Source organism: Anolis carolinensis, chromosome 3, assembly GCF_035594765.1.
Source record: "Anolis carolinensis isolate JA03-04 chromosome 3, rAnoCar3.1.pri, whole genome shotgun sequence".
Lineage (NCBI taxonomy): Eukaryota > Metazoa > Chordata > Lepidosauria > Squamata > Dactyloidae > Anolis > Anolis carolinensis.
The window spans coordinates 189,678,186-189,701,931 of record NC_085843.1 but is presented as its reverse complement, the minus strand read 5'-3'; the positions used below and the strand labels follow the sequence as shown (position 1 = coordinate 189,701,931).

General features: G+C 39.9%; 1 protein-coding gene across 2 annotated transcripts; it reads right to left on the bottom strand.

Moving 5' to 3' along the window:
• Window positions 1–8,599: 8,599 nt before the first annotated feature.
• On the bottom strand, window positions 8,600–23,327 carry fam53a (family with sequence similarity 53 member A). 2 transcript variants are annotated; one of them, XM_062975996.1, is made up of 6 exons: window positions 23,213–23,327; window positions 19,519–19,592; window positions 17,599–17,804; window positions 17,063–17,117; window positions 13,726–14,522; window positions 8,600–10,209 (listed from the first exon to the last, which is right to left on the bottom strand). In XM_062975996.1, exons 3-6 carry the CDS (start codon window positions 17,674–17,676, stop codon window positions 9,883–9,885), a joined length of 1,257 nt encoding a protein of 418 aa, XP_062832066.1. In that variant the 5' UTR covers window positions 17,677–17,804; window positions 19,519–19,592; window positions 23,213–23,327; the 3' UTR covers window positions 8,600–9,882. The 2 variants fall into 2 exon arrangements, with proteins under 2 accessions (XP_062832066.1, XP_062832067.1); XM_062975997.1 differs by lacking the exons at window positions 19,519–19,592; window positions 23,213–23,327 and having other exon boundaries at window positions 17,063–17,157.
• Window positions 23,328–23,746: the final 419 nt, after the last annotated feature.

Genomic DNA, 23,746 nt, shown 5'->3' with positions numbered 1-23,746 from the left:
ATTGAAAACATTGACTACAAAAATGCGTTGGATAATCCAGAACGTTGGATAAGCGAGACTCTACTGTACTAGCAAATAATTATTGTATTCAACAACTGATTCTTATACACTGACAGAGATTGGCAATTGTCATGGTTTGGGAGTCTCATAGACTCCTTCAAGGATCCTGGAGACCTATTCCTAGTCATTGCTTATTCTCTCTCCCCCAACATCTGAAACAATTTCACTCATTTGTAGCTATTTGGGATCTCTATTTTCACCTTCCTTGGGCACTTATCAAAAAGGGAAGTGTCTAGAAGTAACAGAAAATTGTAAAATCTGAAAGTTGTAATGTTACCCCACCCCTTCCCCCAATAAAACTTAACTTAAAATCATGGGGAGTATGGCTGGCTATTTGATGGTGAAATCTCCCACTCCTGTTTAGGGTTGTAAAGTGGCATGTATATCCTCCAGTGTTGCAAATACAGTTGCTTGGGGGCCACACTTTATCCATTCCTGGTGTAAAAGATGAACACAAGCCCTTGTTTTGAATGCCCTCTGAGAAAGGTGCGATGATTGACAAAAGAAACCTCTCTGCATGTCTGACAATGAAAGGAAACCTATATTAGAAAGGGTATGCAAATTAACTGCTGTTTAAGTAGAGCATTGCTACCATCTTGTGGTGAATCTCACAGACATGCACTTTCCTCCATAGATGGGTGTTTATTTCTAAAAACCTGGAATCACTCAAAGTGGAAAGGGCATCAGTCCCAGTGACTGTTCACTAATTACTGGGGTTTTGGGAGTATGATGTACTGGTAAATTGGTTTGGAGGACTTTCACAGTCCCTATGTAGAGGCTACATAGCAATTAGGAGCAAGTAGGAGTTACGAAAGTGAAAATATAGGTTATGTAGGGTTTCACTTTCTCTGTGTTGCTCTATGTATTATGCAAATTTTCAGGTTTAAAAACAACCACCACCTGTTGACATTGTTGTTTTTATGGAATATACAGGTGAGTTCTGGGAAAACAACTTTTATTGTTACCTTTTTCACAACAGATTGCAACATGAACTCCATTTCCCAAGTGGCACTGTCAGCTAATTTCAGATCTTTAGTCTTCTCTGGATGGGTGGAGGAGCACATGGTGTTTGCTTAGAGCACGATTTTTGAAATACTGTACAGTGAGCCCTCAATACAAGCTAGGGTTTGGTTCTAGGATCACCTGTGAATAGCAAATCCATGGATACTCAAGTCCCATTGTATACAATGCCGTACTAAATGGTGTCCCTTATATAAAATGGCAAAATTAAGATTTGCATTTGGGATTTGTGTGTGTGTGTGAAGAAGGCATGCTCATCCAGTTCCCCAGACCACATACACAGAAGAGATCTTTCATTCGCCAATTTTCTGTAGCATTATGAAATCTGAGCATTTATTGGCTGAATTGATTGCACAAAACTCTCACAAATGGGTGGGAATTAACAAGAAACAAAAGCAAGAAAAAGGGGGAATAAAATGTATTTTCGCTGTGTGCAGCTACAAACATCTGGTTCTGTACTTTACAAGTCAACAGGTCCTAGTGTTAGCAGAGTACAGTGATAATCTTAGGAATCCTCTGTGCTGTCAGGCCGAGACATTTATGTACCGTATATACCAGGCTTGGGCACACTTGGGCCCTCCAGGTGTTTTGGACCAATTCCCACAATTCCTAAAAGCTGGTAGACTATTAGAAGTTGTGGGAGTTGAAATCCAAAACACCCGGAGAGCCAAGTTTGTCCATGCCTGGTATATACTCATGTATAAGTCAAGGGCAGGTGTAGGTTTATCTAGTGGTGGAAAATTTGGTCACAGTGAAAGGTGGTATACACTGTAACTCTCTCCAGCTTGGGAGTCCTCTATTCAGCTAAGTTCTCTGTAACATCACAACCAAGCCACATACAGACTTCTACCATTCCTTGTCTGTTAAAGAAGCCAGCAAGCTTCAAATGCTAGAGTAAAAAATTGCATCACCTCAATGGGTACTTGGCAGTTTGGTTTTTTAAATTGTCAGCATGACTATTTCATCATTTTTGTAACAGAACATGTTTAAGATTAGCCTTGTAAGTCATTGTTACAATAGAGCGCCCCCGGTGGCGCAATGTTAAACCCTTGTGCTGGCAGGACTGCTGACATGAAGGTTGGGTTGCTGACCTGAAGGTTGCCAGTTCGAAACCAGGGAAAGCACAGGTGAACTCCCTCTGTCAGCTCTAGCTTCCCATGCGGGGTCATGAGAGAAGCCTCCAATGGCTGTTCTATAGGGACATTTGATCCAGACTCATCCTGTTTTTGCTATATAATTACCCAAGTGGTTCAGGACAATTTTACCCAAACTTGCTGCTTTCAGATACCAACCCAGTTATAATCGACAATGCTGCCAAGTTAAAATCCGCTGACTGATGACTGGATCCAACAGCTAACAATCCAACTATCCACTAACTGAAATGTAAATCAGTTCTTTCCATCCCAATCCCCTAGACTTGTGCCCTGCATGCTCCTACTCCTCCATCAATCTCCCTCCCTCTCCATCCCTTTATAGTCCAATCCCTTCTCTAAAGAGTTTTGTGTTTTAGCCTTCAACATACCTTTGATTTTTAGCCTTTTGATTTTACTAACTGTGCCCAGCCACGTGTTGCTGTGGCTTATGGGAATGCTTTGTTGACCAGGTGGAGTAGCAATGAATAGCCTTACAGCCTCAAAGCCTGGCCGTTTTCTTCTTATGGGAATCCTTGTTTGGTGAGCTGGCATACAAAGGAATAGGCTTGCTGCTTGGAAGGCTGGATACTTGCGTTCTAGGGGAATGGTTTTTTGGGCTGCTAGAACTGCAATGAACAGGCTCGCTGCTTCAAAGCCTGGCTGCTTGCTACCTAGGGGAATCTTTGCTTGGTCAGCTTTAATAGTATAGAGTAGTATCACTGCTTCAAAGCCTGGCCGCCATCTACCAAGGTTAATCCTTTGTTGGTCTGGTTGAATTGCACTGAATAACCTTGCAGCTTCGATGCCTGGTTGTGTTATAGCTAGGGGAATCCTTGTCTGGTGAGCTGGAGTAGCACCCTCAATCAAAGAGCTGCTTTGAAGCCTGGCTACCTCCTTTGTAGGGGAATCATTGTTCGGCCATCTTGAATTGGACTGAATAGTCTTGCAGGTTAAAAGCCTGGCCGCTTTCTACATAGGGCATCCTTGCTAAGCCAGGTTGAATGAGATGGAGTAGCCTCGTGGCTTCAAAGCCTGGGAGTTTTCTACCTAGGGGAAATCTTAGTTGGCCAGGATGAACAGCACTGAATAGCCTTGCTGCTTGCAAGCCTGGCAGCTTTCTACCTTGCAGAATCCTAGGTTGGCCAGGTTGAATAGCAATGAATAGTCTCGGTGCGGCAAGTATGAATGCTGCAATTAGCCACCTTGATTAGCATTTAATGGTCTTGCAGCTGCTTCCTGCCTGGGGGAATCCTTTGTTGGGAGGTGTTAGCTGGCCCTGGTTGTTTCCTGTTTGGAATTTCCCTGTTTTCAGAGTGTTGATCTTTATTTACTGTCCTGATTTTAGAGATTATATTGTTCTGTTTTATTATACCACAGTAATGTTTATATATTATATTTATATTCTAGTATTATTTGCTTTGAACTGGGTTATATGAAGCGCCTTCTACACAACTGTATAAAATCCACACTGGATTATATGGCAGTGTGGACTCAAGATAATCCAGTTCAAAGCAGATACTGTGGATTATCTGCCTTGGCATTATGAGTTATATAGCTGTGTGGAAGGGCCTTGAGTCTACACTGCCATATAATCCAGTTCAAATCAGATAATCTGTATTTTATAGGCAGTGTGGAAGAGGCCTAACTGAACCCTGGCTGTTCCGCGGCGCCATTGTGGTGGAGGGGGTTGCTAGGAGACAAAGTGGGTGGGGCCTAAAGGGGGCAGGGGGTACCCTTCTGATCGGCAGCCAGGATTGAAAACGGCTCCTCGTCCTCTAATTTGGACTTTATTTTTCTAGGTTTTTTTGTTTGAAAGACATAGATAGAATGACTATGTCTTTCGTGGCCAAATTTGGTGTGATTGGGTTCAGTGGTTTTGCTGTTTACTCCATAGTAAAACAAACATTACATTTTTTATATATATACTAGCTGTGCCCGGCCACGCGTTGCTGTGGCGAAGTATGGTGGTATGGGAAATAAAGTATTGAGGAACTGGTGGTAGTTAAGGTAAAGGGTAAACGTTTTCCCCTGACATTAAGTCCAGTCATGTCTGACTTTGGGGGTTGGTGCTCATCTCCATTTCTAAGCCGAAGAGCCAGCGTTGTCCATAGACTCCTCCAAGGTTTGTTTTTTTTTTTTTCCGTGTCAGGAGCAACCGGAGTTGCTTCCGGAGTGAGAGAATTGGCCAGAGAATTGGCCGTCTGCAAGGACGTTGCCCAGGGGACGCCCGGATGTTTTGATGTTTTTACCATCCTTGTGGGAGGCTTCTCTCATGTCCCCGCATGGAGCTGGAGCTGATAGAGGGAGCTCATCCACACTCTCCCCAGGTGGGATTCGAACCTGGCAGCTTTCAGGTCAGCAACCCAACCTTCAAGTCACTTAGTCCACTACGCCATCTGGGGGCTCCTTCCTCCAAGGTCATGTGGAATGACTGAATGGAGTGGCATTACCTTCCCGCCGGAGCAGTACTTATTGATGCACTCACATTTGCATGTTTTTGAACTTCTGGGTTGGCAGAAGCTGGGGCTAACAGTGGGGGCTCTCTCCGCTCCCCCAATTCAAACCTGCGGCCTTTCGGTCCAGAAGTTCAGCAGCTCAGCGCTTTAACACGCTGCGCCATCAGGGGATATTATTTCCTAAAGGTTGTGAATATACAATATTTCTGATTGGGTTTTTTTTCTGTTGGAGGCAAGTATGAATGCTGCAATTAGGAAAAATGATTAGGATGCAATGGCCTTGCAGCTTTAAAGCCTGGCTGCTTCCTCCCTGAGTGAATTTTTTGTTGGGAGGTGTTAGCTGGCCCTGATTGTTTCCTGTCTGGAATTCCCTTGTTTTCAGAGTGGTGTTGTTTGCAATATTTTATGTGCGTCTACTGTCTGTGGCCCTGAGAAAGCAGAGGATTTGCCAGACTTTGATGATGGGAATACTTTGTTGGGAGGTGTTAGCTGGCCCTGATTGTTTCCTGTGTGGAATTCCCCTGTTTATTTACTGTCCTGGTTTTAGAGATTATATTGTTCTGCATTATTCTATCCCAGTAATTATTTCATATTAAAGTAGAATCTCACTTATCCAACATTCACTTATATAATGTTCTGGATTATCCAACGCAGTCTGCCTTTTCATAATCAATGTTTTTGTAGTCAGTGTTTTAAATTCATTGTGATATTGTAGTGGTAAATTTGTAAATACAGTACAGTAGAGTCTCACTTATCCAACATAAAAGGGCTGGCAGAATACTGGATAAGCGAATATGTTGGATAATAAGGAGGCATTAAGGAAAAGCCTATTAAACATCAAATTAGATTATGATTTTACAAATGAAGCACCAAAATATGTTAGACAACAAATTTGGCAGAAAAAGTAGTTCAATACACAGTAATGTTATGTTGTAATTACTGTATTTATGAATTTAGCACCAAAATATCACAATATATTGAAACCATTGACTACAAAAATGCATTGGATAATCCAGAACATTGGATAAGCGAGTGTTGGATAAGTGAGACTCTACTGTAATTACTACATAGCATTACTGCGCATGGAACTACTTTTTCTGTCAAATTTGTTGTATAATATGATGTTTTGGTGCTTAATTTGTATAACGATTACCTAATTTGATGTTTAATCGGCTTTTCCTGAATCCCTTCTTATTATCCAACATATTCACTTATCCTGCCGGCCTGTTTATGTTGAATAAGTGAGACTCTACTGTATATTGATAATCTTACATTATCTGCTTAAAAGTGGATTATATGAGGCCCCTTCTTCACAGCTGGATAAAATGCACACTGAAGTGGATTATATGGCAGTGTGGAGTCAAGATAATCCAGTGCAAAGCAGATAATGTAAGATTATAAATGGGTTATATAGCTGTGTGGAAGGGCCTTGAATCTACACTGCCATATAATCCAGTGCAAATTAGATAATCTGTGGAAGAAGCCTAAGTGAGGCCTAAATCTGCCTGTCCCCTAACTAAACCCTGGCTGTCCCTTGGCTGGTTGCTAGGCAACAAAGTGGGCAGAGATTAGCCCTCTAAACTGGCAGCAATTGGATAAAAAAAATTATTGCTCTCCCTCTAATTAGGACTTTATTTTTCTATTCTTTTTGTTGTATCAACCTGGAGGCATGGATGATGGGTTGTGTTGTCAAATTTTGAGGTTGCGGGGCCTGTACTTTTGTTGTTTTGTGAGTCGCCGTGATGCCATCACTCTTTTATATATATAGACTAGCTTTGCCCGGCCACGCATTGCTGTGGTGAAGTATGGTGGTTATGGGAAATAAAGTATTGAGGAATTGGTGGTTGTTAAGGTAAAGGGTAAAGGTTTTCCCCTGACATTGTCCAGTCGTGTCTGACTCTGGGGGTTGGTGCTCATCTCCAATTCTAAGCCTATGAGTTGGCGTTGTCCATAGACTCCTCCAAGGTCATGTGGCATGACTGCACGGAGCGCCGTTACCTTCCTGCCGGAGCAGTACCTATTGATCTACTCACATTGGCATGTTTTCAAACTTCTGCCTGTCCCCTGGGCTGAGTGGGTTGCTAGACCACCAAGTGGGCAGAGGTTAGCCTTCTAACTGGCAGCAATTGGATAAAAACAATTATTCCTCTCCCTCTAATTAGGACATTATTTTTCTTTTCTTTTTGTTGTTTGAACGTAGAGGCGTGGATGAGGGGTTGTGCTGTCAATTTTCGAGGTTGTGGGGTGTTTAGTTTTGTTGCTTTGCCCTAGGCTGAAATTTCATTACCCTTTTATATATATAGATAAATGTATGTGTTTCTATGAGACTGTATCCCACTTATGCTGGTCTAAGACCGTAATAAAGATTTTTGATTTGATTTGAGAGAAATCTCCCACAAGGATGGTAAAATATCAAACATCTGGGCGTCCTCTGGGCAACGTCCTTGCAGACGGCCAATTCTCTCACACCAGAAGGGACTTGCAGTTTCTCAAGTCACTCCTGACACAAAAAATGTAACAATATGTAGTTTTGTTTTGGCACTAAGTTCAACCCATGTTTTTTTTTCATACTAAAATGTCACTTCAGCTTTATCCCATGTCCTATGAAATCATTGCAAAGGAAGACAAATGGTTCTATAGGTCTTTCCCCATGTATCCTTTCCAAGGGATTCGGGTCCTTTTCTGCATTTTCCTCCTTCTTTCTTTTTGTTTCTTGTTGTCATAGGAACAGATCTTATGGCAGGAAAAAAATGCCCTGTTTATATCTCCTGTTGTTTCTCAAGAGAAACATTAAAAATGAAACTCAGTAGGACTATGGTTGGTAGGATATAAAATAAGAGCCAGTGAATGAGCTGGGCTTGTGGGTGATTCTGACAGCTGTGTTTATGCAATTCATCTTATAAAAATCCTGAGATTTGAAAATTTTTGATATATAGGGAGATTAGTGAAAACATAAACTGCTATGCTGTATTGTGCTTCTGCTGGAAACAGCTTAGGAGCCACTGCGCTTCAACCAAGGCATGAATAGGTCATGTATTACTCAAAGATATCAACGACAGAACTGGAGTGATGTAAATGCATAGAACACATGGTTTATATTCCTTGTTTGACTTGACTGATACTACTGACTGATTTGTAAACATTGCCCAACAATTCAAATACAATCAAAATTCATGACAGAAAATTATAAGAAACATCAGAAGGTGTGTTATACCATGTAGGAATAAGCTGTCTGTTTTGACTGCAAGTAGTAATTCTCCAGGTTTCCAAGTGAGTGTCTTTCAAATCACCAGCTACTTTATTCTCTTGAGTGGAAGTGCCAGAGATGTTATCATTATGCAGAACATAATTGAACCACTTTTATTGTCAATGTAGGTTGTAATGGATAAAGAAGGGGAAGTGGTATTCTAGCCAGCTTGTTCTTAGGAAAAACAAACACCTTATTGTATTCCTCTGGGATCCAGTGTGCTTCTATTGAGGCAGAGAAGTGCCTACTAAATGACAACTTCATTGAAATCCACCTGAATCTTGGCTTGATGACATCAGCAGCCTGTGTCTGGTTGTGGGACACTGCAAAAGGCTTCTGATACTCCGCCCCTACTTTCAGCCAGCCGCAGGATGGCTGCTCATCCGAGCTATTGCAAAAAAACTATGAATTGGGGAAGACTAGTCAAAAGATGAATACAAAACTCTGCCACAACAAAATACAGACCTGAGATGAAGCCTGAATATGTCACTAACTGCATGTCAGGTGTGAAGCAGGAATATCGTGCAGTCTTCCAGATGCTAGTTTGCAATTCTGATCTCCCTAGTCAGCATAACCTATATGTTCTTGGCATTAAATGTTGCCAACTGTTGTAAGCCGCCCTGAGTCCCCCCGGGTGAGAAGGGCGGGGTATAAATGCTGGAAATAAATAAATACTACCCAGCAATAGGAAATCTGTTTTATGTTTCAGATTTGGATGAGATCAACTCTGAACCCTTTTCAATTTACACAACTAGATCCAATATAGAACACAAGGAACAGACATAAAGATAATTAAAATTCAGACAAGATTGAAAACAAAAAGTATGTATTTCAAGGACTAGTCTCCTCTTAGTTTTGCTGAAAAGACAACCTTCTTGGGAAATTCATAATTCCAAAGTCCCTTCATAGAAGTTCAAGTATTTTTGTTATACATTCCTCTTAACCACAGTAGCAATGACTTGCAATTCAGTCCACTCAAATCCTCTTCACATGTTCCACCTCTCTAACTTTATTCAGTCTGCATGGAGGGAGAGAATGCTAACCTTGTCCTGACCTAGAGTGACAATTTAAAAAAGAGAGCCTCCATGGCTACAGAATATTCTCCTTTTGAAACTTCCTTAACCTGATAATGGAAACATTAGGACTAGTACATTTTCTCCTGCTTCCTTTGCATGCTGAATAAACAGACAAGAAATGCCCAGAAAAGGCTCAGCAACATTGTTTCAGGCAACACAACAGTTTAAGTAGGGCATTATATGTAGGTAAACTAAGGTTTTGATAGTCTTAGTGCTGATTTACAAAAGGTGCAATGTGACATTTTTAGACATCAATATTCATATACATTCTATGTTTCCATTACAACGTGGCACATAAACAGAAGGTATGTATATATCTAGCAGCTAGTATATCAATGGTTTGGTCAGCCCTGAGAAAGGCTGCTATGACCACCTAATTTGGTAAGTGATGTCTGGTTCATATGCTGATCATTCCAAGCAAAGATAGGCAAATGCAAATCCAGAAACATTCAATGATGCTAACAGCATGTGAACCAAGTTTGACGTGTATACAAAGCCCAAACTACTCACCATACAAGGCAGTTACCATATATACTTTGGACGTATGGTTTACTAGAAATTTAATTATGCAACTCATTTACATGTTTAATTATGTTGCAAAATACTTTAAATCTGCAGCACTGAATACTCTTTCAAAAAATGTTTAAAAAATATTCAGTATCTAGAGTTGGAAAGAATAGACATTTATTAAGAATTATCTAAATCAAAATAATTTCTCCACATATTGCTCTTAAAGTGTCCCTGTCTTCATCTATAATTCAGTGCCAACTGTTTTTATAACTCACCCTTCTTGTTTCTCACTCAAGATGCAGGAAGTCAGAAACACAGCATCATTGCCCAATAACATTTCTGGTGCAACATACAATGCTAGTTTTTAGGATGTCTTTGGCTCAGTTATTTTCTATCTGCTCTAGATCTATGGCCTCATAGTCCAGAGGAAAGATGCCTTCTTCAGTGCTCTCACAGTCACTAGTTTCTTCTTCGCTTTCGCACATAGCAGCCACTCCCAGGGAGCTCCTTGTGCTGAAGTTGGCTTGCTGTGAGCCATGGCACCAGACAGCATTTATCTGATCCTCTTCTAGGCTTAAAGCAGGGATGGTTATGTTCATAAAGTCATTTGAGTCGCATGGAGAGGACACAATGGTCTTCATCTGTGTGTCATCATTGTCATCATCCTCATAATCAAGTGAGCAGAGACTTTTTGAAATTTTTAAAGTCTGCAATTAAAAAGCATGCATTTCAAAATTAAAGAGGCTAACAAAATGTAATATTCCAATATTTATTTGTCAATGTTTGTTTCCATGGAAATCAGTTATACATTTTAACTCAATAGCGGCTATTAATATGTCTATTTGCTGACCAACAACGTATACAGGGAAAAAAACTATGCTCAGTTTGAATCCCTTTGCAGCAACTATATTCACCAACGCATTATCATGGCAGTAAAGACAACCTATTAACTTGATTCATTACTTTTTATATTCAGAGAGCTTCTAGGAACGTAAGCATTTACCTGGGAGAGGACTACTATCAAAGTGCATTAGAAAAAATATTATTGTACAACAGCTTTTACTTCTTTTTATCTAATATTCAAAATAAGTTTTCTTTTGCACAATGCTCCAAATTATATGTGATCATAGAGCAAGATGCTTTAGAATATTGAAATAAAATATTCACTAGGCTTTGTACCCCAGACCAGCTGGACCCCAAACAGCAAGATTCATTCCGTTCTATTGGAAACCAATACAAACTATTTATGAGTAACAAACCTTAAGGTTTTGAACCTGTGCCATCCTGAACTGAATTTTATTTGTATAGATTATAAGATATTTAGGATATTTATTTGCATAGGTAGCTTGTAGCTTACTGCCCTGAGTTCCTTTGGGGAGAGAGGGCGGGTTATAAATAAAGTTTTATTATATTATTATTATTATTATTATTATTATTATTATTATTATTATTATTACAAGGCATTGTATGACTGAAAAAAAATCATTATTCAAAAAGGTTTGTACAACTGTTTACAGTTCATTCCTTTATGTATGGAGTTGGACTGACTAGTAAGTGTGTAAAGACGTAGGGAATTAACAGCATGATCCTATTCATCTTTTATCATAAGATCACAAGCACTTATGGGATTTAAAGGCAGCATGATATAGCGGTTTTGTAGACTGGACTATGATTTTGGGAGACAAGGCTAGAATCTCAATCAAGAAAGCTTAATGGGTGACCCTGAGCAAGTCACACTCTTTCTCTTAGAGGAAGGCAACAGCAAACTCCTTCTGATCCCTCTCTCTCTCTCTCTCTCTCTCTCTCTCTCTCTCTCTCTCTCTCTCTCTCTCTCTCTCTCTCACACACACACACACACACACACACACACACACACACACACACACGGTTCAGTTCACCTTAGGGCCAGAAACAACTTGGGAGGTACAAAACAGCAACATATTAGATTGCGAACTTAATCATTTTACTTAAAATATAAAGTACAGTATGACCCTCATACCAGTGGGGGACACATCCCTGGACTTCATGTGGGTATGTGAGCCTGCTAAAATGAAGGATCTTTGGCCCAAGGATGCCATAGAATCTCTCTGGAGGATCTAGAAAATGCCTAGTGAACATACTTTGTTGAACATGAAAAAGTATAACCACAGGTATCAGTCCTGTACTACATAGTCCATCAACTATATTTGCATATTGTTAATCAATTAATAATTCTCTACTATGAATTCTGAGAAAAGCCGGTGAATGTTTTTTCCAAAGATAAAAAGAAAAAGGGAAGCAAAAAAACCTTTGTCAACCCTACGTTTCCACAACCAGGATTCCCACAAACCCTAAGGTTCCATGATAGGTAGCTAGCAGTTCTACCAAACATCATGACTTTTTAAAAAATGATAATAATACTAATTATTTGAAAAAGGTTGGGAAAGACTGATCCAGAGTCTTTTCACATAACAACTTGCTAATGAAATAGCCTAGTTGCCGGCAGAGATATAGTTTGATGTATGTTATCTCCAGAGTGATACTGTCAAACTGTAGATCAATCAATTTCAAGCATAAACTCCCAATTTTTAAAAACCAGACCATTACAGAACTCTACTATGCTCTGCTAAGATGTCACACTTTCATAGAAAAAATTACAAACAACATAGTGTTCATAGCAAAAAGTATGTAACAGTCAACAAATGCTTCATTTAATAATTACAGTGGGCACTTGGTATCCACTGGGATTTGGTCCCAGAACCTCCATGGATACCAAAATCCATGGATACTCAAACCATTATATAAAATAGCATAGTAAAATGGTGTCCTTAATGTAAAATGCAAAATCAAGGCTTCTTTCAAGCTGTCGATGGTTGAATCTGTGGACACAGAGGACCAACTATAGTACATCTCATATGTTGCAAACATGTTTAGATCATTGCTTTCACAGCTGGATGGAGACATATAAAACGAATATGCGTTCTGCTAAATAGTTCTAATTGCAAAATATCAAAAGAAAAGAATTTTCCAAAACATTTATTCTTGAAACTGTATTAAACTTGCAATATGAGCCTTTTGCAAAATGGTGGCTCAACTGTTTTACTGTTTGATTCTAATTTCATTTCTGAAATCCTGACAGGCCTTTTGAAGAAAGAAAAAGCATGGGATACCCTACATGCCTGTCACACCTAGGTTGCTCTTTTAAAAACTTCCACCCGCAAGTATTCATTGAAGTGTTACAACTTAGGCTGGTATTTAACCAATACATTAGTGATGCCCAACTCTACCTCATGCTTTCACCAACTAATCCCAGAAGGGTAGTGAACATTATGTCTGAAGATAACACTAGGACGGATAAAGACAAACCAAGAGAAACTTTCACTAGACAAAATACTATTGGCTTGTAAGATTTTATAACTGTGATGAAGATATATGACTCAGTCTGGAAATATTTATTTTATAACCTGCCATTTTCTCAATATAGGACCAAAGGTAGCATAGATTAAAACAAAGTACAGTTAAAACCATTTTCCCTGGATTTTCTCTGAAGATTCAGGTCAGTCCAAGTGCTAATTTCATCCCAGAGTAAGCAGTTACATGTCCAATGGCTAGATGCATCTTTTATTAGCTTTTTCTGATTTACCTGTCATGTCTTTAGTTACATATTTAAAAGCTGTAAGACTTTATGATTGCAAGGCTCAATGCATGAGGCTGATATTAAACTATGTGACCTCTGCTTCTATGCTCTAGTTTCCCTTTATACCCAAACCTGTTTGGCAAATATTAGAGAGAGGATATTTCTGTAGCAAAACCTTGATAATGAATTTCCTTGTCTTCCCGGTAAATATTTTTATGTAAAAAGGCCTTTCATTTTAAAAAAAAAATCTATACATTATGATTGCAATGCCTCCATTAACATCTTTATGGCCTTTACTCTCTAGAGTTGCATTCTACTCTGTGAAAAACAGTAATTCAATTATCTTTTTCGCAACCAACTAAAGAAAACAGACCTAGTTTTCAGAACAGTATATATCACAAAAGCCAAGATTTAAGGAAAAAAATGCATTTTCCCTCTATGTTCTGTGCTCTAAAATCACTTCTTCTTGAAGACATAAAGCAGTTCACAGGTTTTAAGGAAGTGCTTGATTCACAAAGGAACTAGAAAATGAACTAATATATCCAAGAGAACTGTCTGGGGTAGGTTTAATATCACAATGCAGACAGACAGACACAAATAATCTCACCCGAGTCATTTTTAAAAAGTCTAGTGAAGGACGATTCCAGTGGATATCCTCATCCCTCCGACGCTTCAATCGGCTTTTCTTTTCATTCAAGACACAAGGCTGTGAGTGACATCTCAACAAGACTTGACTCCGACTGAGCTCTGGAGTGGAGGTGGGAGTGCTATTAGCTGAAGAGAAGCTGTTTCCTATTTCAGTAATGTGTTCCTGTGATAGGGAAAGACGACGCCGTGGGTGAAAGTCGTAAGAGCTTCCAGAATGCCAATGAAAACCTGAACCTGACCTTCCTTCATTACTATCTACAGAACCACTATTTGCAGAAGAAGGCCTGGGCACCGGTGAAGCATTGCGGCTGGTGATTTGGAATACATTGTTTCTGGATTGGCGATTATGGGACAAACCGATGCTTGTGCATTGCTTTATGAAGGTGCTTCCATGACTGTTGCATCGTTGCAAAGTAGTACTGCATCCACTGTTGCATCGCCTCTTGGACATGGGGGTCCAAATCTTTGAATTGCCAGGTTTCCATGGAGATCGGCACCAAACCAACTCATCTGGTTCTGAGAGTGACCTACAATGCCGTTTGGTAGGTGGCGTCAATGACTGTCTGTTCTCATTCAGACTCAGTTCACTTATTGATCCTGAACCCAGAGACTGATCTGAAGATTCATGTTGCCAATGTGCAACTGCACTGGATCCACTTGCATGAATTTGACATAATGGCAGAGAACAAGCTGAATTCTTAGTTGATTCAGTTCTGATCTGAGAATTTTCATGTGAAGTTTTCCAAGAGCCCTCTTCTGTGGAACAGAAATAAAAAAGATTTCCTGTAAAGCCATTAGCATTACTATGCCACAGAGGGGAAGGGGAAGGACAATCCTTTACCTCTAGTGTCTCTTTTAGGACTAATGCTGATAATGTTCTACAGAGCAGTTTCAAAAACATACTGACATAAATGATGAGATCCAAACCAACTGCCACAGAGCAGGAGTTCTCAGGCGAACTGATATTGTTTTCCACATATGCCATGAACCAATATTCACTGAAAATGTCTGTTTCCTTTTCCCCTCAAAAGTCTTTGTAGAGCTGATCCAATGGCTTGCAGACCACCATCAGTTCACAGACTATTGCTTCGAGTAGCACTATTCTAGAAAGCATTATATGATTTTCTGAAGTCTTCTATATTAGGAAGTACTTTACTTATTATAATACAAGATATCAACATGCAGATTGAAAGCTGAGTAAATTCAAAGAGGAGGGAGGCACACTGCATGCCCTAAATAACTAGGGACTCTTGCTTTTACAACATAATTGCCACATTTTAGTGAAACCGTAGCACAAAATGTTAATTCCTTTGAAAGCAAGTTGGACAGAGAGGTTGTGTCTAATTTTAAACCGGATTCATGTTTCCAAGATAATCCCAAGAGCACACTTTTAAAAGAAGTCATGCAGTATCTCCCATGTTCCTTGTTTGAATAAGGAAATGTCCCCCTTTCTCTAACCAAAATTCAGTACATATGTAAAGTCATAAGGATCTATTCTACTTTGGGACTAAGAGCTGAATTTTGACCCAATGTATTAACAATACACAAAATAATGCTGGAATGAAAATTGTTACCAAAACATATTAATAGATTCAAATGAGTCAAAAACTATTAATTAATTATCATGAATTCAATATTACAATGACAAACTAGATGTACAGCAATTTTCTAAAAACACTTTTTTGTACTTTCAAAAAAAAACATTTTAAAAATATGTTACAAGTTTAAATAAAGGTGAGACTATGCATATGTTTTATCTTTTTGGTTGCCCTTCTTGAAAGGTTTGAGGGGAGCCAAAAACATTACAGTAAATCAGTAGCATGAGTTTTTGTGCTCACTCCACATGTCCTCAAGATCAGGCCATCTTAAACGTGTCCTGACCCCAAATGGGGTCCCCCTTAGCTCAATGTTGGGGTCACAAAATTTGGCAACAGAAAAGGTTTCTGAATGTTACTCATTTACACATATCTGTTAGCAACAATATGCAGTGTTTACAATGGACTCTGCAAAAATGTACTCCATAAAAAGGAAAATTGGTCTGTTTACCACGCCTTGCAAACACTTATTTCTTATGAGTAAATGTTTGATTTTTATACTTGTTTTAAATACCTGAAATCACATAAAAAATTCACGGGTGAAAAGGGATTACAAGTGGAAAATGTTTAAGAAGCCTTGTTCTAGGAAGCTCCCTGGAGGCTCTATGAGAATTCTCTTGTCCAGGTGAATCCTTTCCTGATCAGGCCCTTACTCAGTCTAAGGATTCATGCTAATTGTAAGTGGCACAGCATTCATTGGCAGATACTAATGCTCTTTTGGATTGTAGAAGTGCTAGAAATGGAGCAGCCTACAAACTAAGAGCTATCTGTTGTGTATTTGATACTATGTGCCAAGGTCAGCAACTTGCAATATCTAGCAACACATAGTGTTAGTATGCCAGGGATGTTAGTCTTAAAAAGAAAACCTAAAGCCTGCAGCAAGTATATTAATGTCATGTTTCATTTAATTTTAGATATACAGCCAGATGTCCATTTCCACAGATTCTTCATCCATGGATTCAACAAACCTTAGCTTGGAAATATTTTCTATATAAGTGACACCATTTTACTACAGCACTGTATATAATGGGACTTGAGTATCCCCAGATTTGGGTATCAAAGAAGGGTGAGGTACTAGAAATAAACCCTAGATACCATTTTATGTGAAATGCTTATGCTTAAGTCAAATTAATTATTTTTCTTAATAAACATTTACATTACACTGACAATCTAAAAATGCTTTTTCAGTTATGAGCGGCTGGTGCTATCCAACTGATGCCTCTAAAGAAATAATCAATAAAATTTTCTCTTAACAGTCCTCTCAGTGTGAGATAAAATTACAACTATATTTATTTCCAGAATAACGTTGCCTGATATCACGATTTCCAACTCAACTTTTAATGTGTTATATATATATATATATATATACACACACACACACACACACACACACATACATACATACACAGAGAGAGAGAGAGAGAGAGAGAGAGACTGCATTGTAGTAAGTGGTCTGTGGTTTGCTCTCCTCCACACATAGAATAAATATAGTATCCCTGCTTCACAGATTTTCACTTATTGTGCGTGGTCCTGGAACGTACCCCTCGCAATAAGTGAGGGAACACTGTATAAGCATATATTCATATAATGTTCTCAAACTGTACAAAAGTAAACAAATGTTTCTGTAATCCCTCCCCCACCTTCATTACCTTTAGAAAACTGAACAGAACCTCAAAGACAGCCTAAAATGTTAGAACTTACCACTAACTTCAAAGGGGAACAGGCTATGACTTTTGTGCTGCTTCTCATCTGAGTACTGCAATAAGAGAAAGAATAATACCACACAATTCTCCATCCTGCATTATACAGAAATAGTGATTAAATCTGTTTTTCTGGATCAGCAAAGATGGATTTAGCTCTCAAAAGAGCTTGTTAGCAATATGCAATGCCCAGCCTGTCTCAGTCCACTAGGGTATTTCACACAACATATACTTCAAATGAGTTGTGATTAAGCAGGTTTGATTTTGAGGGGGTTTTCTGAGGAGCTGGAGAAGGAAGTGATCTCACTGCCCAAATCTATACATATTTATTTAGAAGGCAGCCACACTATGTACAACAAGGTTTATATTCACAAACTACATAAACTAAAGAAAACTACAGATCAGCCTGAAATCTGTATGGGTGTAAAGGCAGAACGTTTTGGCCTCATGTCTCTTTTTTACACACTTACTGCTTTTTCCTTATTAATCTTTATAATTTTAGGATTATGTAGAGCTGTAAAGTGGTTGTATGCTTACCAAATTAATATTGAATGTTTTGCATGCCAAGTCATCCAAAGTCTGGTTTTGCAGTTTTTCTGTTATTAGTGTTACCATGGTATTCAGCAGCCTCCTGCTTACAGTTTCAACTGGAAGAAACACAGGACCTTATTTCTGTTCTTGATTTTCTGCACATCACAGATGTTGTCTTGATCTTGCAGCTAAGTAGAGTCAAGTGCAGTTTTCTGACAAAGACAATAACAGAACTCACTTTTGTATACTTAAAGGTTTACATGATATCAGTTCTTCCACCAGATATTTACACTTCCTAAAAAAGGCAATTCAAGTTGATATGCATGTCACAATGCTCTTTATTCTTCTTTAGTGCAATCTGAATGAAGAACTATACAGACAGTTTGCTCAATATTATGTGGAAAACAATGCAAGGCACCCATTATTTGACAATTAACTATTCAAAAGATACTACACTCCAATATATTGCTCTTTTTAGTGCTGGTAATTTAATATTATTTTACTTTCCGTAGTAAAACAGAGCATTATGCTATTCTTTTAATTTATCTCATGTCATATTTCAGTTATTTCGGACCTTAAACCAGTGTCTGACAGCTGTGATGGACTGGTTGAGGGCTAACAAGTTGAAACTTAATCCAGACAAGACAGATGTCCTCCTGGTCAGTAGAGGGGCTGATCGAGGTATTGGGTGGCAACCTGTGCTCGACGGGGTTACACTCCCCCTGAGGACACAGGTCTGCAGCTTTGGTGTCCTCCTTGACTCGGGACTGATGCTTGATGTTCAGGTGTTGGCGGTGGCCGGGAGGGCCTTTGCACAGCTAAAACTAGTGCGCTAGCTGCGACCATACCTCATGAAGTCTGACTTGGCCACGGTGGTCCACGTCTTGGTTACATCCAGATTGGATTACTGCAATGTGCTCTACATGGGGCTGCCTTTGAAGACAGCTCAGAAATTCCAACTGGTACAAAGATCCGCAACCAGGCTCTTAACTGGAGCTGATTATAGGGTACGTATAATGCCCCTATTAAAGCAGCTTCACTGGTTGCCAATAAGTTGCCAGGCCCAATTCAAGGTGCAGGTTATGACCTATAACGACCTAAAGGGTTTGGGCCCTGCATATCTCCGCAATTGCGTCTCCCCATGTACCATCACGGTCTCTTAGATCTCCCAGCGAGTCCCTCCTCTCACTTCCGCCACCGTCTCAAATGTGGTGGGTGGGACAAGGGAGAGGGCCTTCTCGATGGTGCCCCCCCCCGTCTTTGGAATGCCCTTCCCAAGGAGATAAGGCAAGCTCCGACACTAACTTCCTTCTGTAGGGACCTGAAAACCTGGTGGTTCCAGGAGGCCTTTGAAAATTATTAATCCCAGATCCTACCCATGCCTCTAGATAGGGCCCCACCTTGCACTTTACCCACTTCCTGGCCCTACGATACCTTGTTACGTTAGCCTTGTCACTTTATAGCTCCTCACCAGGCCTGGAGACCGAGTAACCCAGGCCCTATCAGTTGCCCTTTAATTACCGCCCGGCTCTATGTTTACTTTGCTGCATTAGCCCTGGCCCAGCCTTTTAAGGGTCTAGGCCCAGCCTGGAATGCTGACCATTGGTAGCTGAATCCACCCAATGGAATAATTTCGAATCGGATTTTTAATCTCTAATTTTAAATGAGTATATTGTGTTAATACTAATTATTTTTATGTTTTACTGTGTTGTGATGTATATTTTTTATGTTGATATTGAGTGATTTACCTGTATTGGAAAACGCCCTAAGACCCTTCAAGGAGATGGAGCAGTACACAAATAAAGATTATTATTATTATTAAACTGATGGAACTAAGAGCAACCCTAACTATATTCACTCAAATATATTTTAATCTTTTGAATCTAATGGAAAACATCTAAACAGTATACTAAAAAAAATACTTGCCAACGTAAGAGTAGGAATCGTAGATACATCTTAGGGAATTTCTAGCACAAAGTTCCTCAGTGTCCATATCATACCTTGAATGGAGGAAAAGGAAAAAATAAAATTAAAAATGCCATAACTCTCCCAAATCTCTCTCTCTCTCTGCCCCATAACATCCAGGCTATCATATGTGTTAAAGTAGTTGCCATTTAATGTTTATGAAGATGGCAGAACATTTCCCTTTAATTACAAAGAAACTGAACAGCAGCAAAACATATCTACATAAACCACAAAACAGACTGTAAAGAAAAAGCCAAATGCATACACCCAACAAAACTACAAATATCACATTTAAATGTGATTATCTTTGAATCATGCAGGACTGAGTCTATGTACAAATGTGCATACTCCTACAAGATTGACTTAGTTATCAGGTGACAGCAAACTATGATGAAATTATGAACCACCTCAGCAAGGGCATTTTCTGTATAGGTCTAATTTTATTCTAGTAAGTAGTTGCAAATTCCAGATGGTCTTCATGTCACACATTTCTCAAACTCTGGTGATCTCTGAAGTATAATCTGCCCATGATACTGCTATACATGACATTTGCTGTTTGCTCATGCTCAGTAAGGGATTTTGGGAGTAGCTGCTTAGCACAACAATATTCTAGTAAATAATATAACAAACAAAATTGGAAAAAAACTGGCACTTTCACCTCTAAATGGAACAAATCTGAGAAGCCTCAAAATTTTACCCTCGACTTATCCACTCTTTACAAAATCCATAATTTTGGGTTCAATTTTAAAATGGGGTAAATGTATACACAACTATATATGATAAATTTAATCTTCTATTGAGTAGTTTTATCAAAATGTTTTGTTCATTTCCCTCTAAATTTGGTATCTCTTCCAAAGATTTTTTTTTCTTTTCAGTACTCTTTTCTCCAGCCTGGAACCATATTCTATAAACAGTCCTCTTATATAGGCTTTACTTGTGTCCCAAACTACTGTAAAATCTTTTTTCCTTATTTAAATTTGTTTTAAAAAATCCTTCAATTTTTCTTTTCATTGCTGCAATGTTTCTGTCCTCAAAAGAAGATATTTTTAAAAACTAAACTGTGCTTTTTCCATTTTCAGTGATGTCATCATGGGATTATAGTCTGGGAATGGTTTTGGCAGAATATCCATCCTCTTTACTAGATTAATCATATTTTTAGAAATTCCAATTATATCTATTGAAAGAAGACTCATGACAGTTTAAAAAATGATATAATCTCTAGAATTTGGCTGCCTCCAGCAATCTATTAATGCAAAAATGCTTTACTTGAAAAATAATGTGAGCCACTTGTCTTGATATTTCTTAAAACTTTTGCTGTAACATTAATCTATGTTAGGATCCATGACACCATTGCAAGTGCCTCCGTAATGGAAATTTTGTTCTATTGTACAAAAGTCTATAATCTCTCTTTCTTATATAGATCTCCTGAAAGTAGAAACCTCCATATTTGTTTTTCTTACTGCTAAATGTCTGCAGGCTCTGTCTGCAGGCCTCTCTGGTAAGTTTAGGGAGGAATTGGGAGGCTGGAGGATGGATAAAAATAAAATTAATTATAATATGGCACAGCTTTAAATGACCTTTTCTCTGCCAGCAACCAGCCAGTATTTGCTAGCAGGCATATCCATTTCACTTCCTGTTCTTTCCTGTTGCTCTTGTTTACCACTGTGTTCCTCCAAAAACTTGTCTGGATTTACACTGCCATAGAATGCAGCTTGAATCAGCATTAGATGGTCAATGTATAATGCAGTTTAAACTGATTTATAGGTATCTACACTGACCATGCAATGTAGTTTCAACTTGTAGTTTGAGCCTCACACTGCACCCAACTTTGTCTTCCTCTCTGCAACATCCCCATCACATCTGCTACTGAAAAATACACTCTTCATTCCATGCTTTAGTATTTTATGTTGTATCCCAGGCATGGGCAAACTTTGGTCATGAATGTTTTATTGCCCACTCTTTCATACTGTACAAGTGTTGGGGGCCTCAAGAGTTCCTGCACTTTTAAAGCATGCAGTTACTTCTTCCCAGGCCCCTTCCACACAGTTGAATAAAATCCCACATTATCTATTATCTATTTGAACTACTGCTATGCTCTCTACGTGGGGCTGACTTTGAAGATAGTTCAGAAACTACAGCTAGTTCAAAGATTGGCAGCCAGTTTACTAACTGACTCCCATGTTGTGGCAGCTCCACTGGTGGCTAGTCGTTTCCAAGCAAGATACAAGTGCTGGTCTTTACCAATAAAGCCCTAAACGGTTCAGGTCCAGGCTATTCGTCAAATCGCATCTCCCTATATAGACCAACTGATGGGAACGAGGGAGAGGGCCTTTTCCATGATCACCCCATGCCTCTGGAACTCCTTTACTAAAGAAATAAAAATGGCCCCTACTCTCCTCTCTTTTCAGAAACAGCTGAAGACACACCCTTAGCGTACGGAGGGGGGGAGGATTAACATAACCATCATCTTATAGCAGCTATGGCAGGCATGGGCAAACTTGGGCCCTCCAGGAGTTTTGGACTTCAACTCCCACAATTCCTAACAGCCTACCGGAGTCCAAAACACCTGGAGGGCCCAAGTTTGCCCATGCCTGGGCTATGGTTTAAGTGGAATTACAACGAATGCCGAATACCTCCTGCAGTTTGGTCATTTTAATTTGGTCCGGGTATACGCTTTGTGCAATAATGGTTTTACTGATTTGTCATGTTTAAATTTATTGCTCTTTCTAATCTGGCAATTTTATTAATAATAGGTATGTTACTGTTATTTTATACTTTCTTGATATTAAGTGATGTAGTGGTGGCATTGAATGTTTGCCATTTTATATGTATGTTAAGTGCCCTAAAGGAGCCCCGGTGGCGAAGTGTGTTAAAGCACTGAGCTACTGAACTTGTAGACCGAAAGGTTGCAGGTTCAAATCCCGGGAACGGACTGAGAGCCCGCTGTTAGCTCCAGCTTCTGCCAACCTAGCAGTTCGAAAACATGCAAATGTGAGTAGATTAATAGGTATCGCTCCAGCGGGAAGGTAACGGCGCTCCATGCAGTCATGCCGGCCACATGACCTTGGAGGTGTCTACGGACAACGCCGGCTCTTCGGCTTAGAAATGGAGATGAGCACCAACCCCAGAGTCAGACATGACTGGACTTAACGTCAGGGGAAAACCTTTACCTAAGTGCCCTGAGTCCCTCTGGGGAGATTAGACGGTCTAGAAATTGTCTATTACTACTACTAATACTACTATCTGCTTTGAACTGGAATATATGGCAGTGTGTATTCAGATAACCCAGTTCAAAGCAGATATTGTGGGATTTTCTGCCTTGATATTCTGGGTTATATGGCTGTGTGGAAGGACCCCCAGGGACACACTGCTTCTGGTCCTCTAACAGGCCCCTCCTTTCAAAACAACCCCGTTTCCATGGAAACCTCGTCCTAAAGGAGCATCGAAGGCCGCGGCCAATCTAGGCACAGGGATGCCTCCTGCCTGTCTGCCTTGGAGGAAACTCTGCAAGTTCCTGACCACAAAACCATGTTGGTTGGGCTTTCCTTTCTCATTCCCAATGCACCCGAAGAAGCTGGAGAAGGGGACTGTGATGAAACAGGCTATAAAAAAACATAGGAAGTGTTTCCCTGAAGGAGCGCAAAGGCATACATACCCTCAGACGTCCTCCGGCGCCGCTAGCGAGCTGGCTCTTGTTCCCGGATACTATCCCAGCAGGCCTTGCGCGGCGCCAACGGTAAGGCAGGTGCTTCAGTGACGTCTCTAGAAGGCGCCCGCCAGCGTTGTGACGACCATTCCGGGCGCCCTTTTTCAAATAGAAATTTGTTGCCGAGTTGCTGAGCTGTTCTGGTGGCGGCTTAGATAAGTTTTCAGCGAGTGAGGCATCTCGGTGCTGCCTGCGGGCGGGGCTTATTCTTCCTCCCGTACTTTGAACAATGGATTGCTGTGAGTTTTCCGGGCTCTATGGCCATGTTCCAGAAGCATTCTCTCCTGACGTGTCACCCACATCTATGGCAGGCATCCTCAGAGGTTGTGAGGTTTGTTGGAAACTGGGCAAGTGGGGTTTATATATCTGTGGAATATTGTCCAGGGTAGGAGAAATAACTCTTGTCTATTTGAGGCAAGTGTGAATGTTGCAATTGGCCGCCTTGATTAGCACTGAATAGCCTTGCAGCTTCAAAACCTGCCT

Excerpts from the sequence above, each read along its gene's own strand:
- fam53a (XM_062975996.1), bottom strand. The coding sequence starts at position 17,676 with ATGGTAACACTAATAACAGAAAAACTGCAAAACCAGACTTTGGATGAC. Across the intron at positions 17,118-17,598 it reads AAACATTCAATATTAATTTG|TACTCAGATGAGAAGCAGCA; the intron begins GTAAGCATACAA and ends CTCTTATTGCAG. Across the intron at positions 10,210-13,725 it reads ACTTTTTAAAAATGACTCGG|ACTTTAAAAATTTCAAAAAG; the intron begins GTGAGATTATTT and ends TTTTAATTGCAG.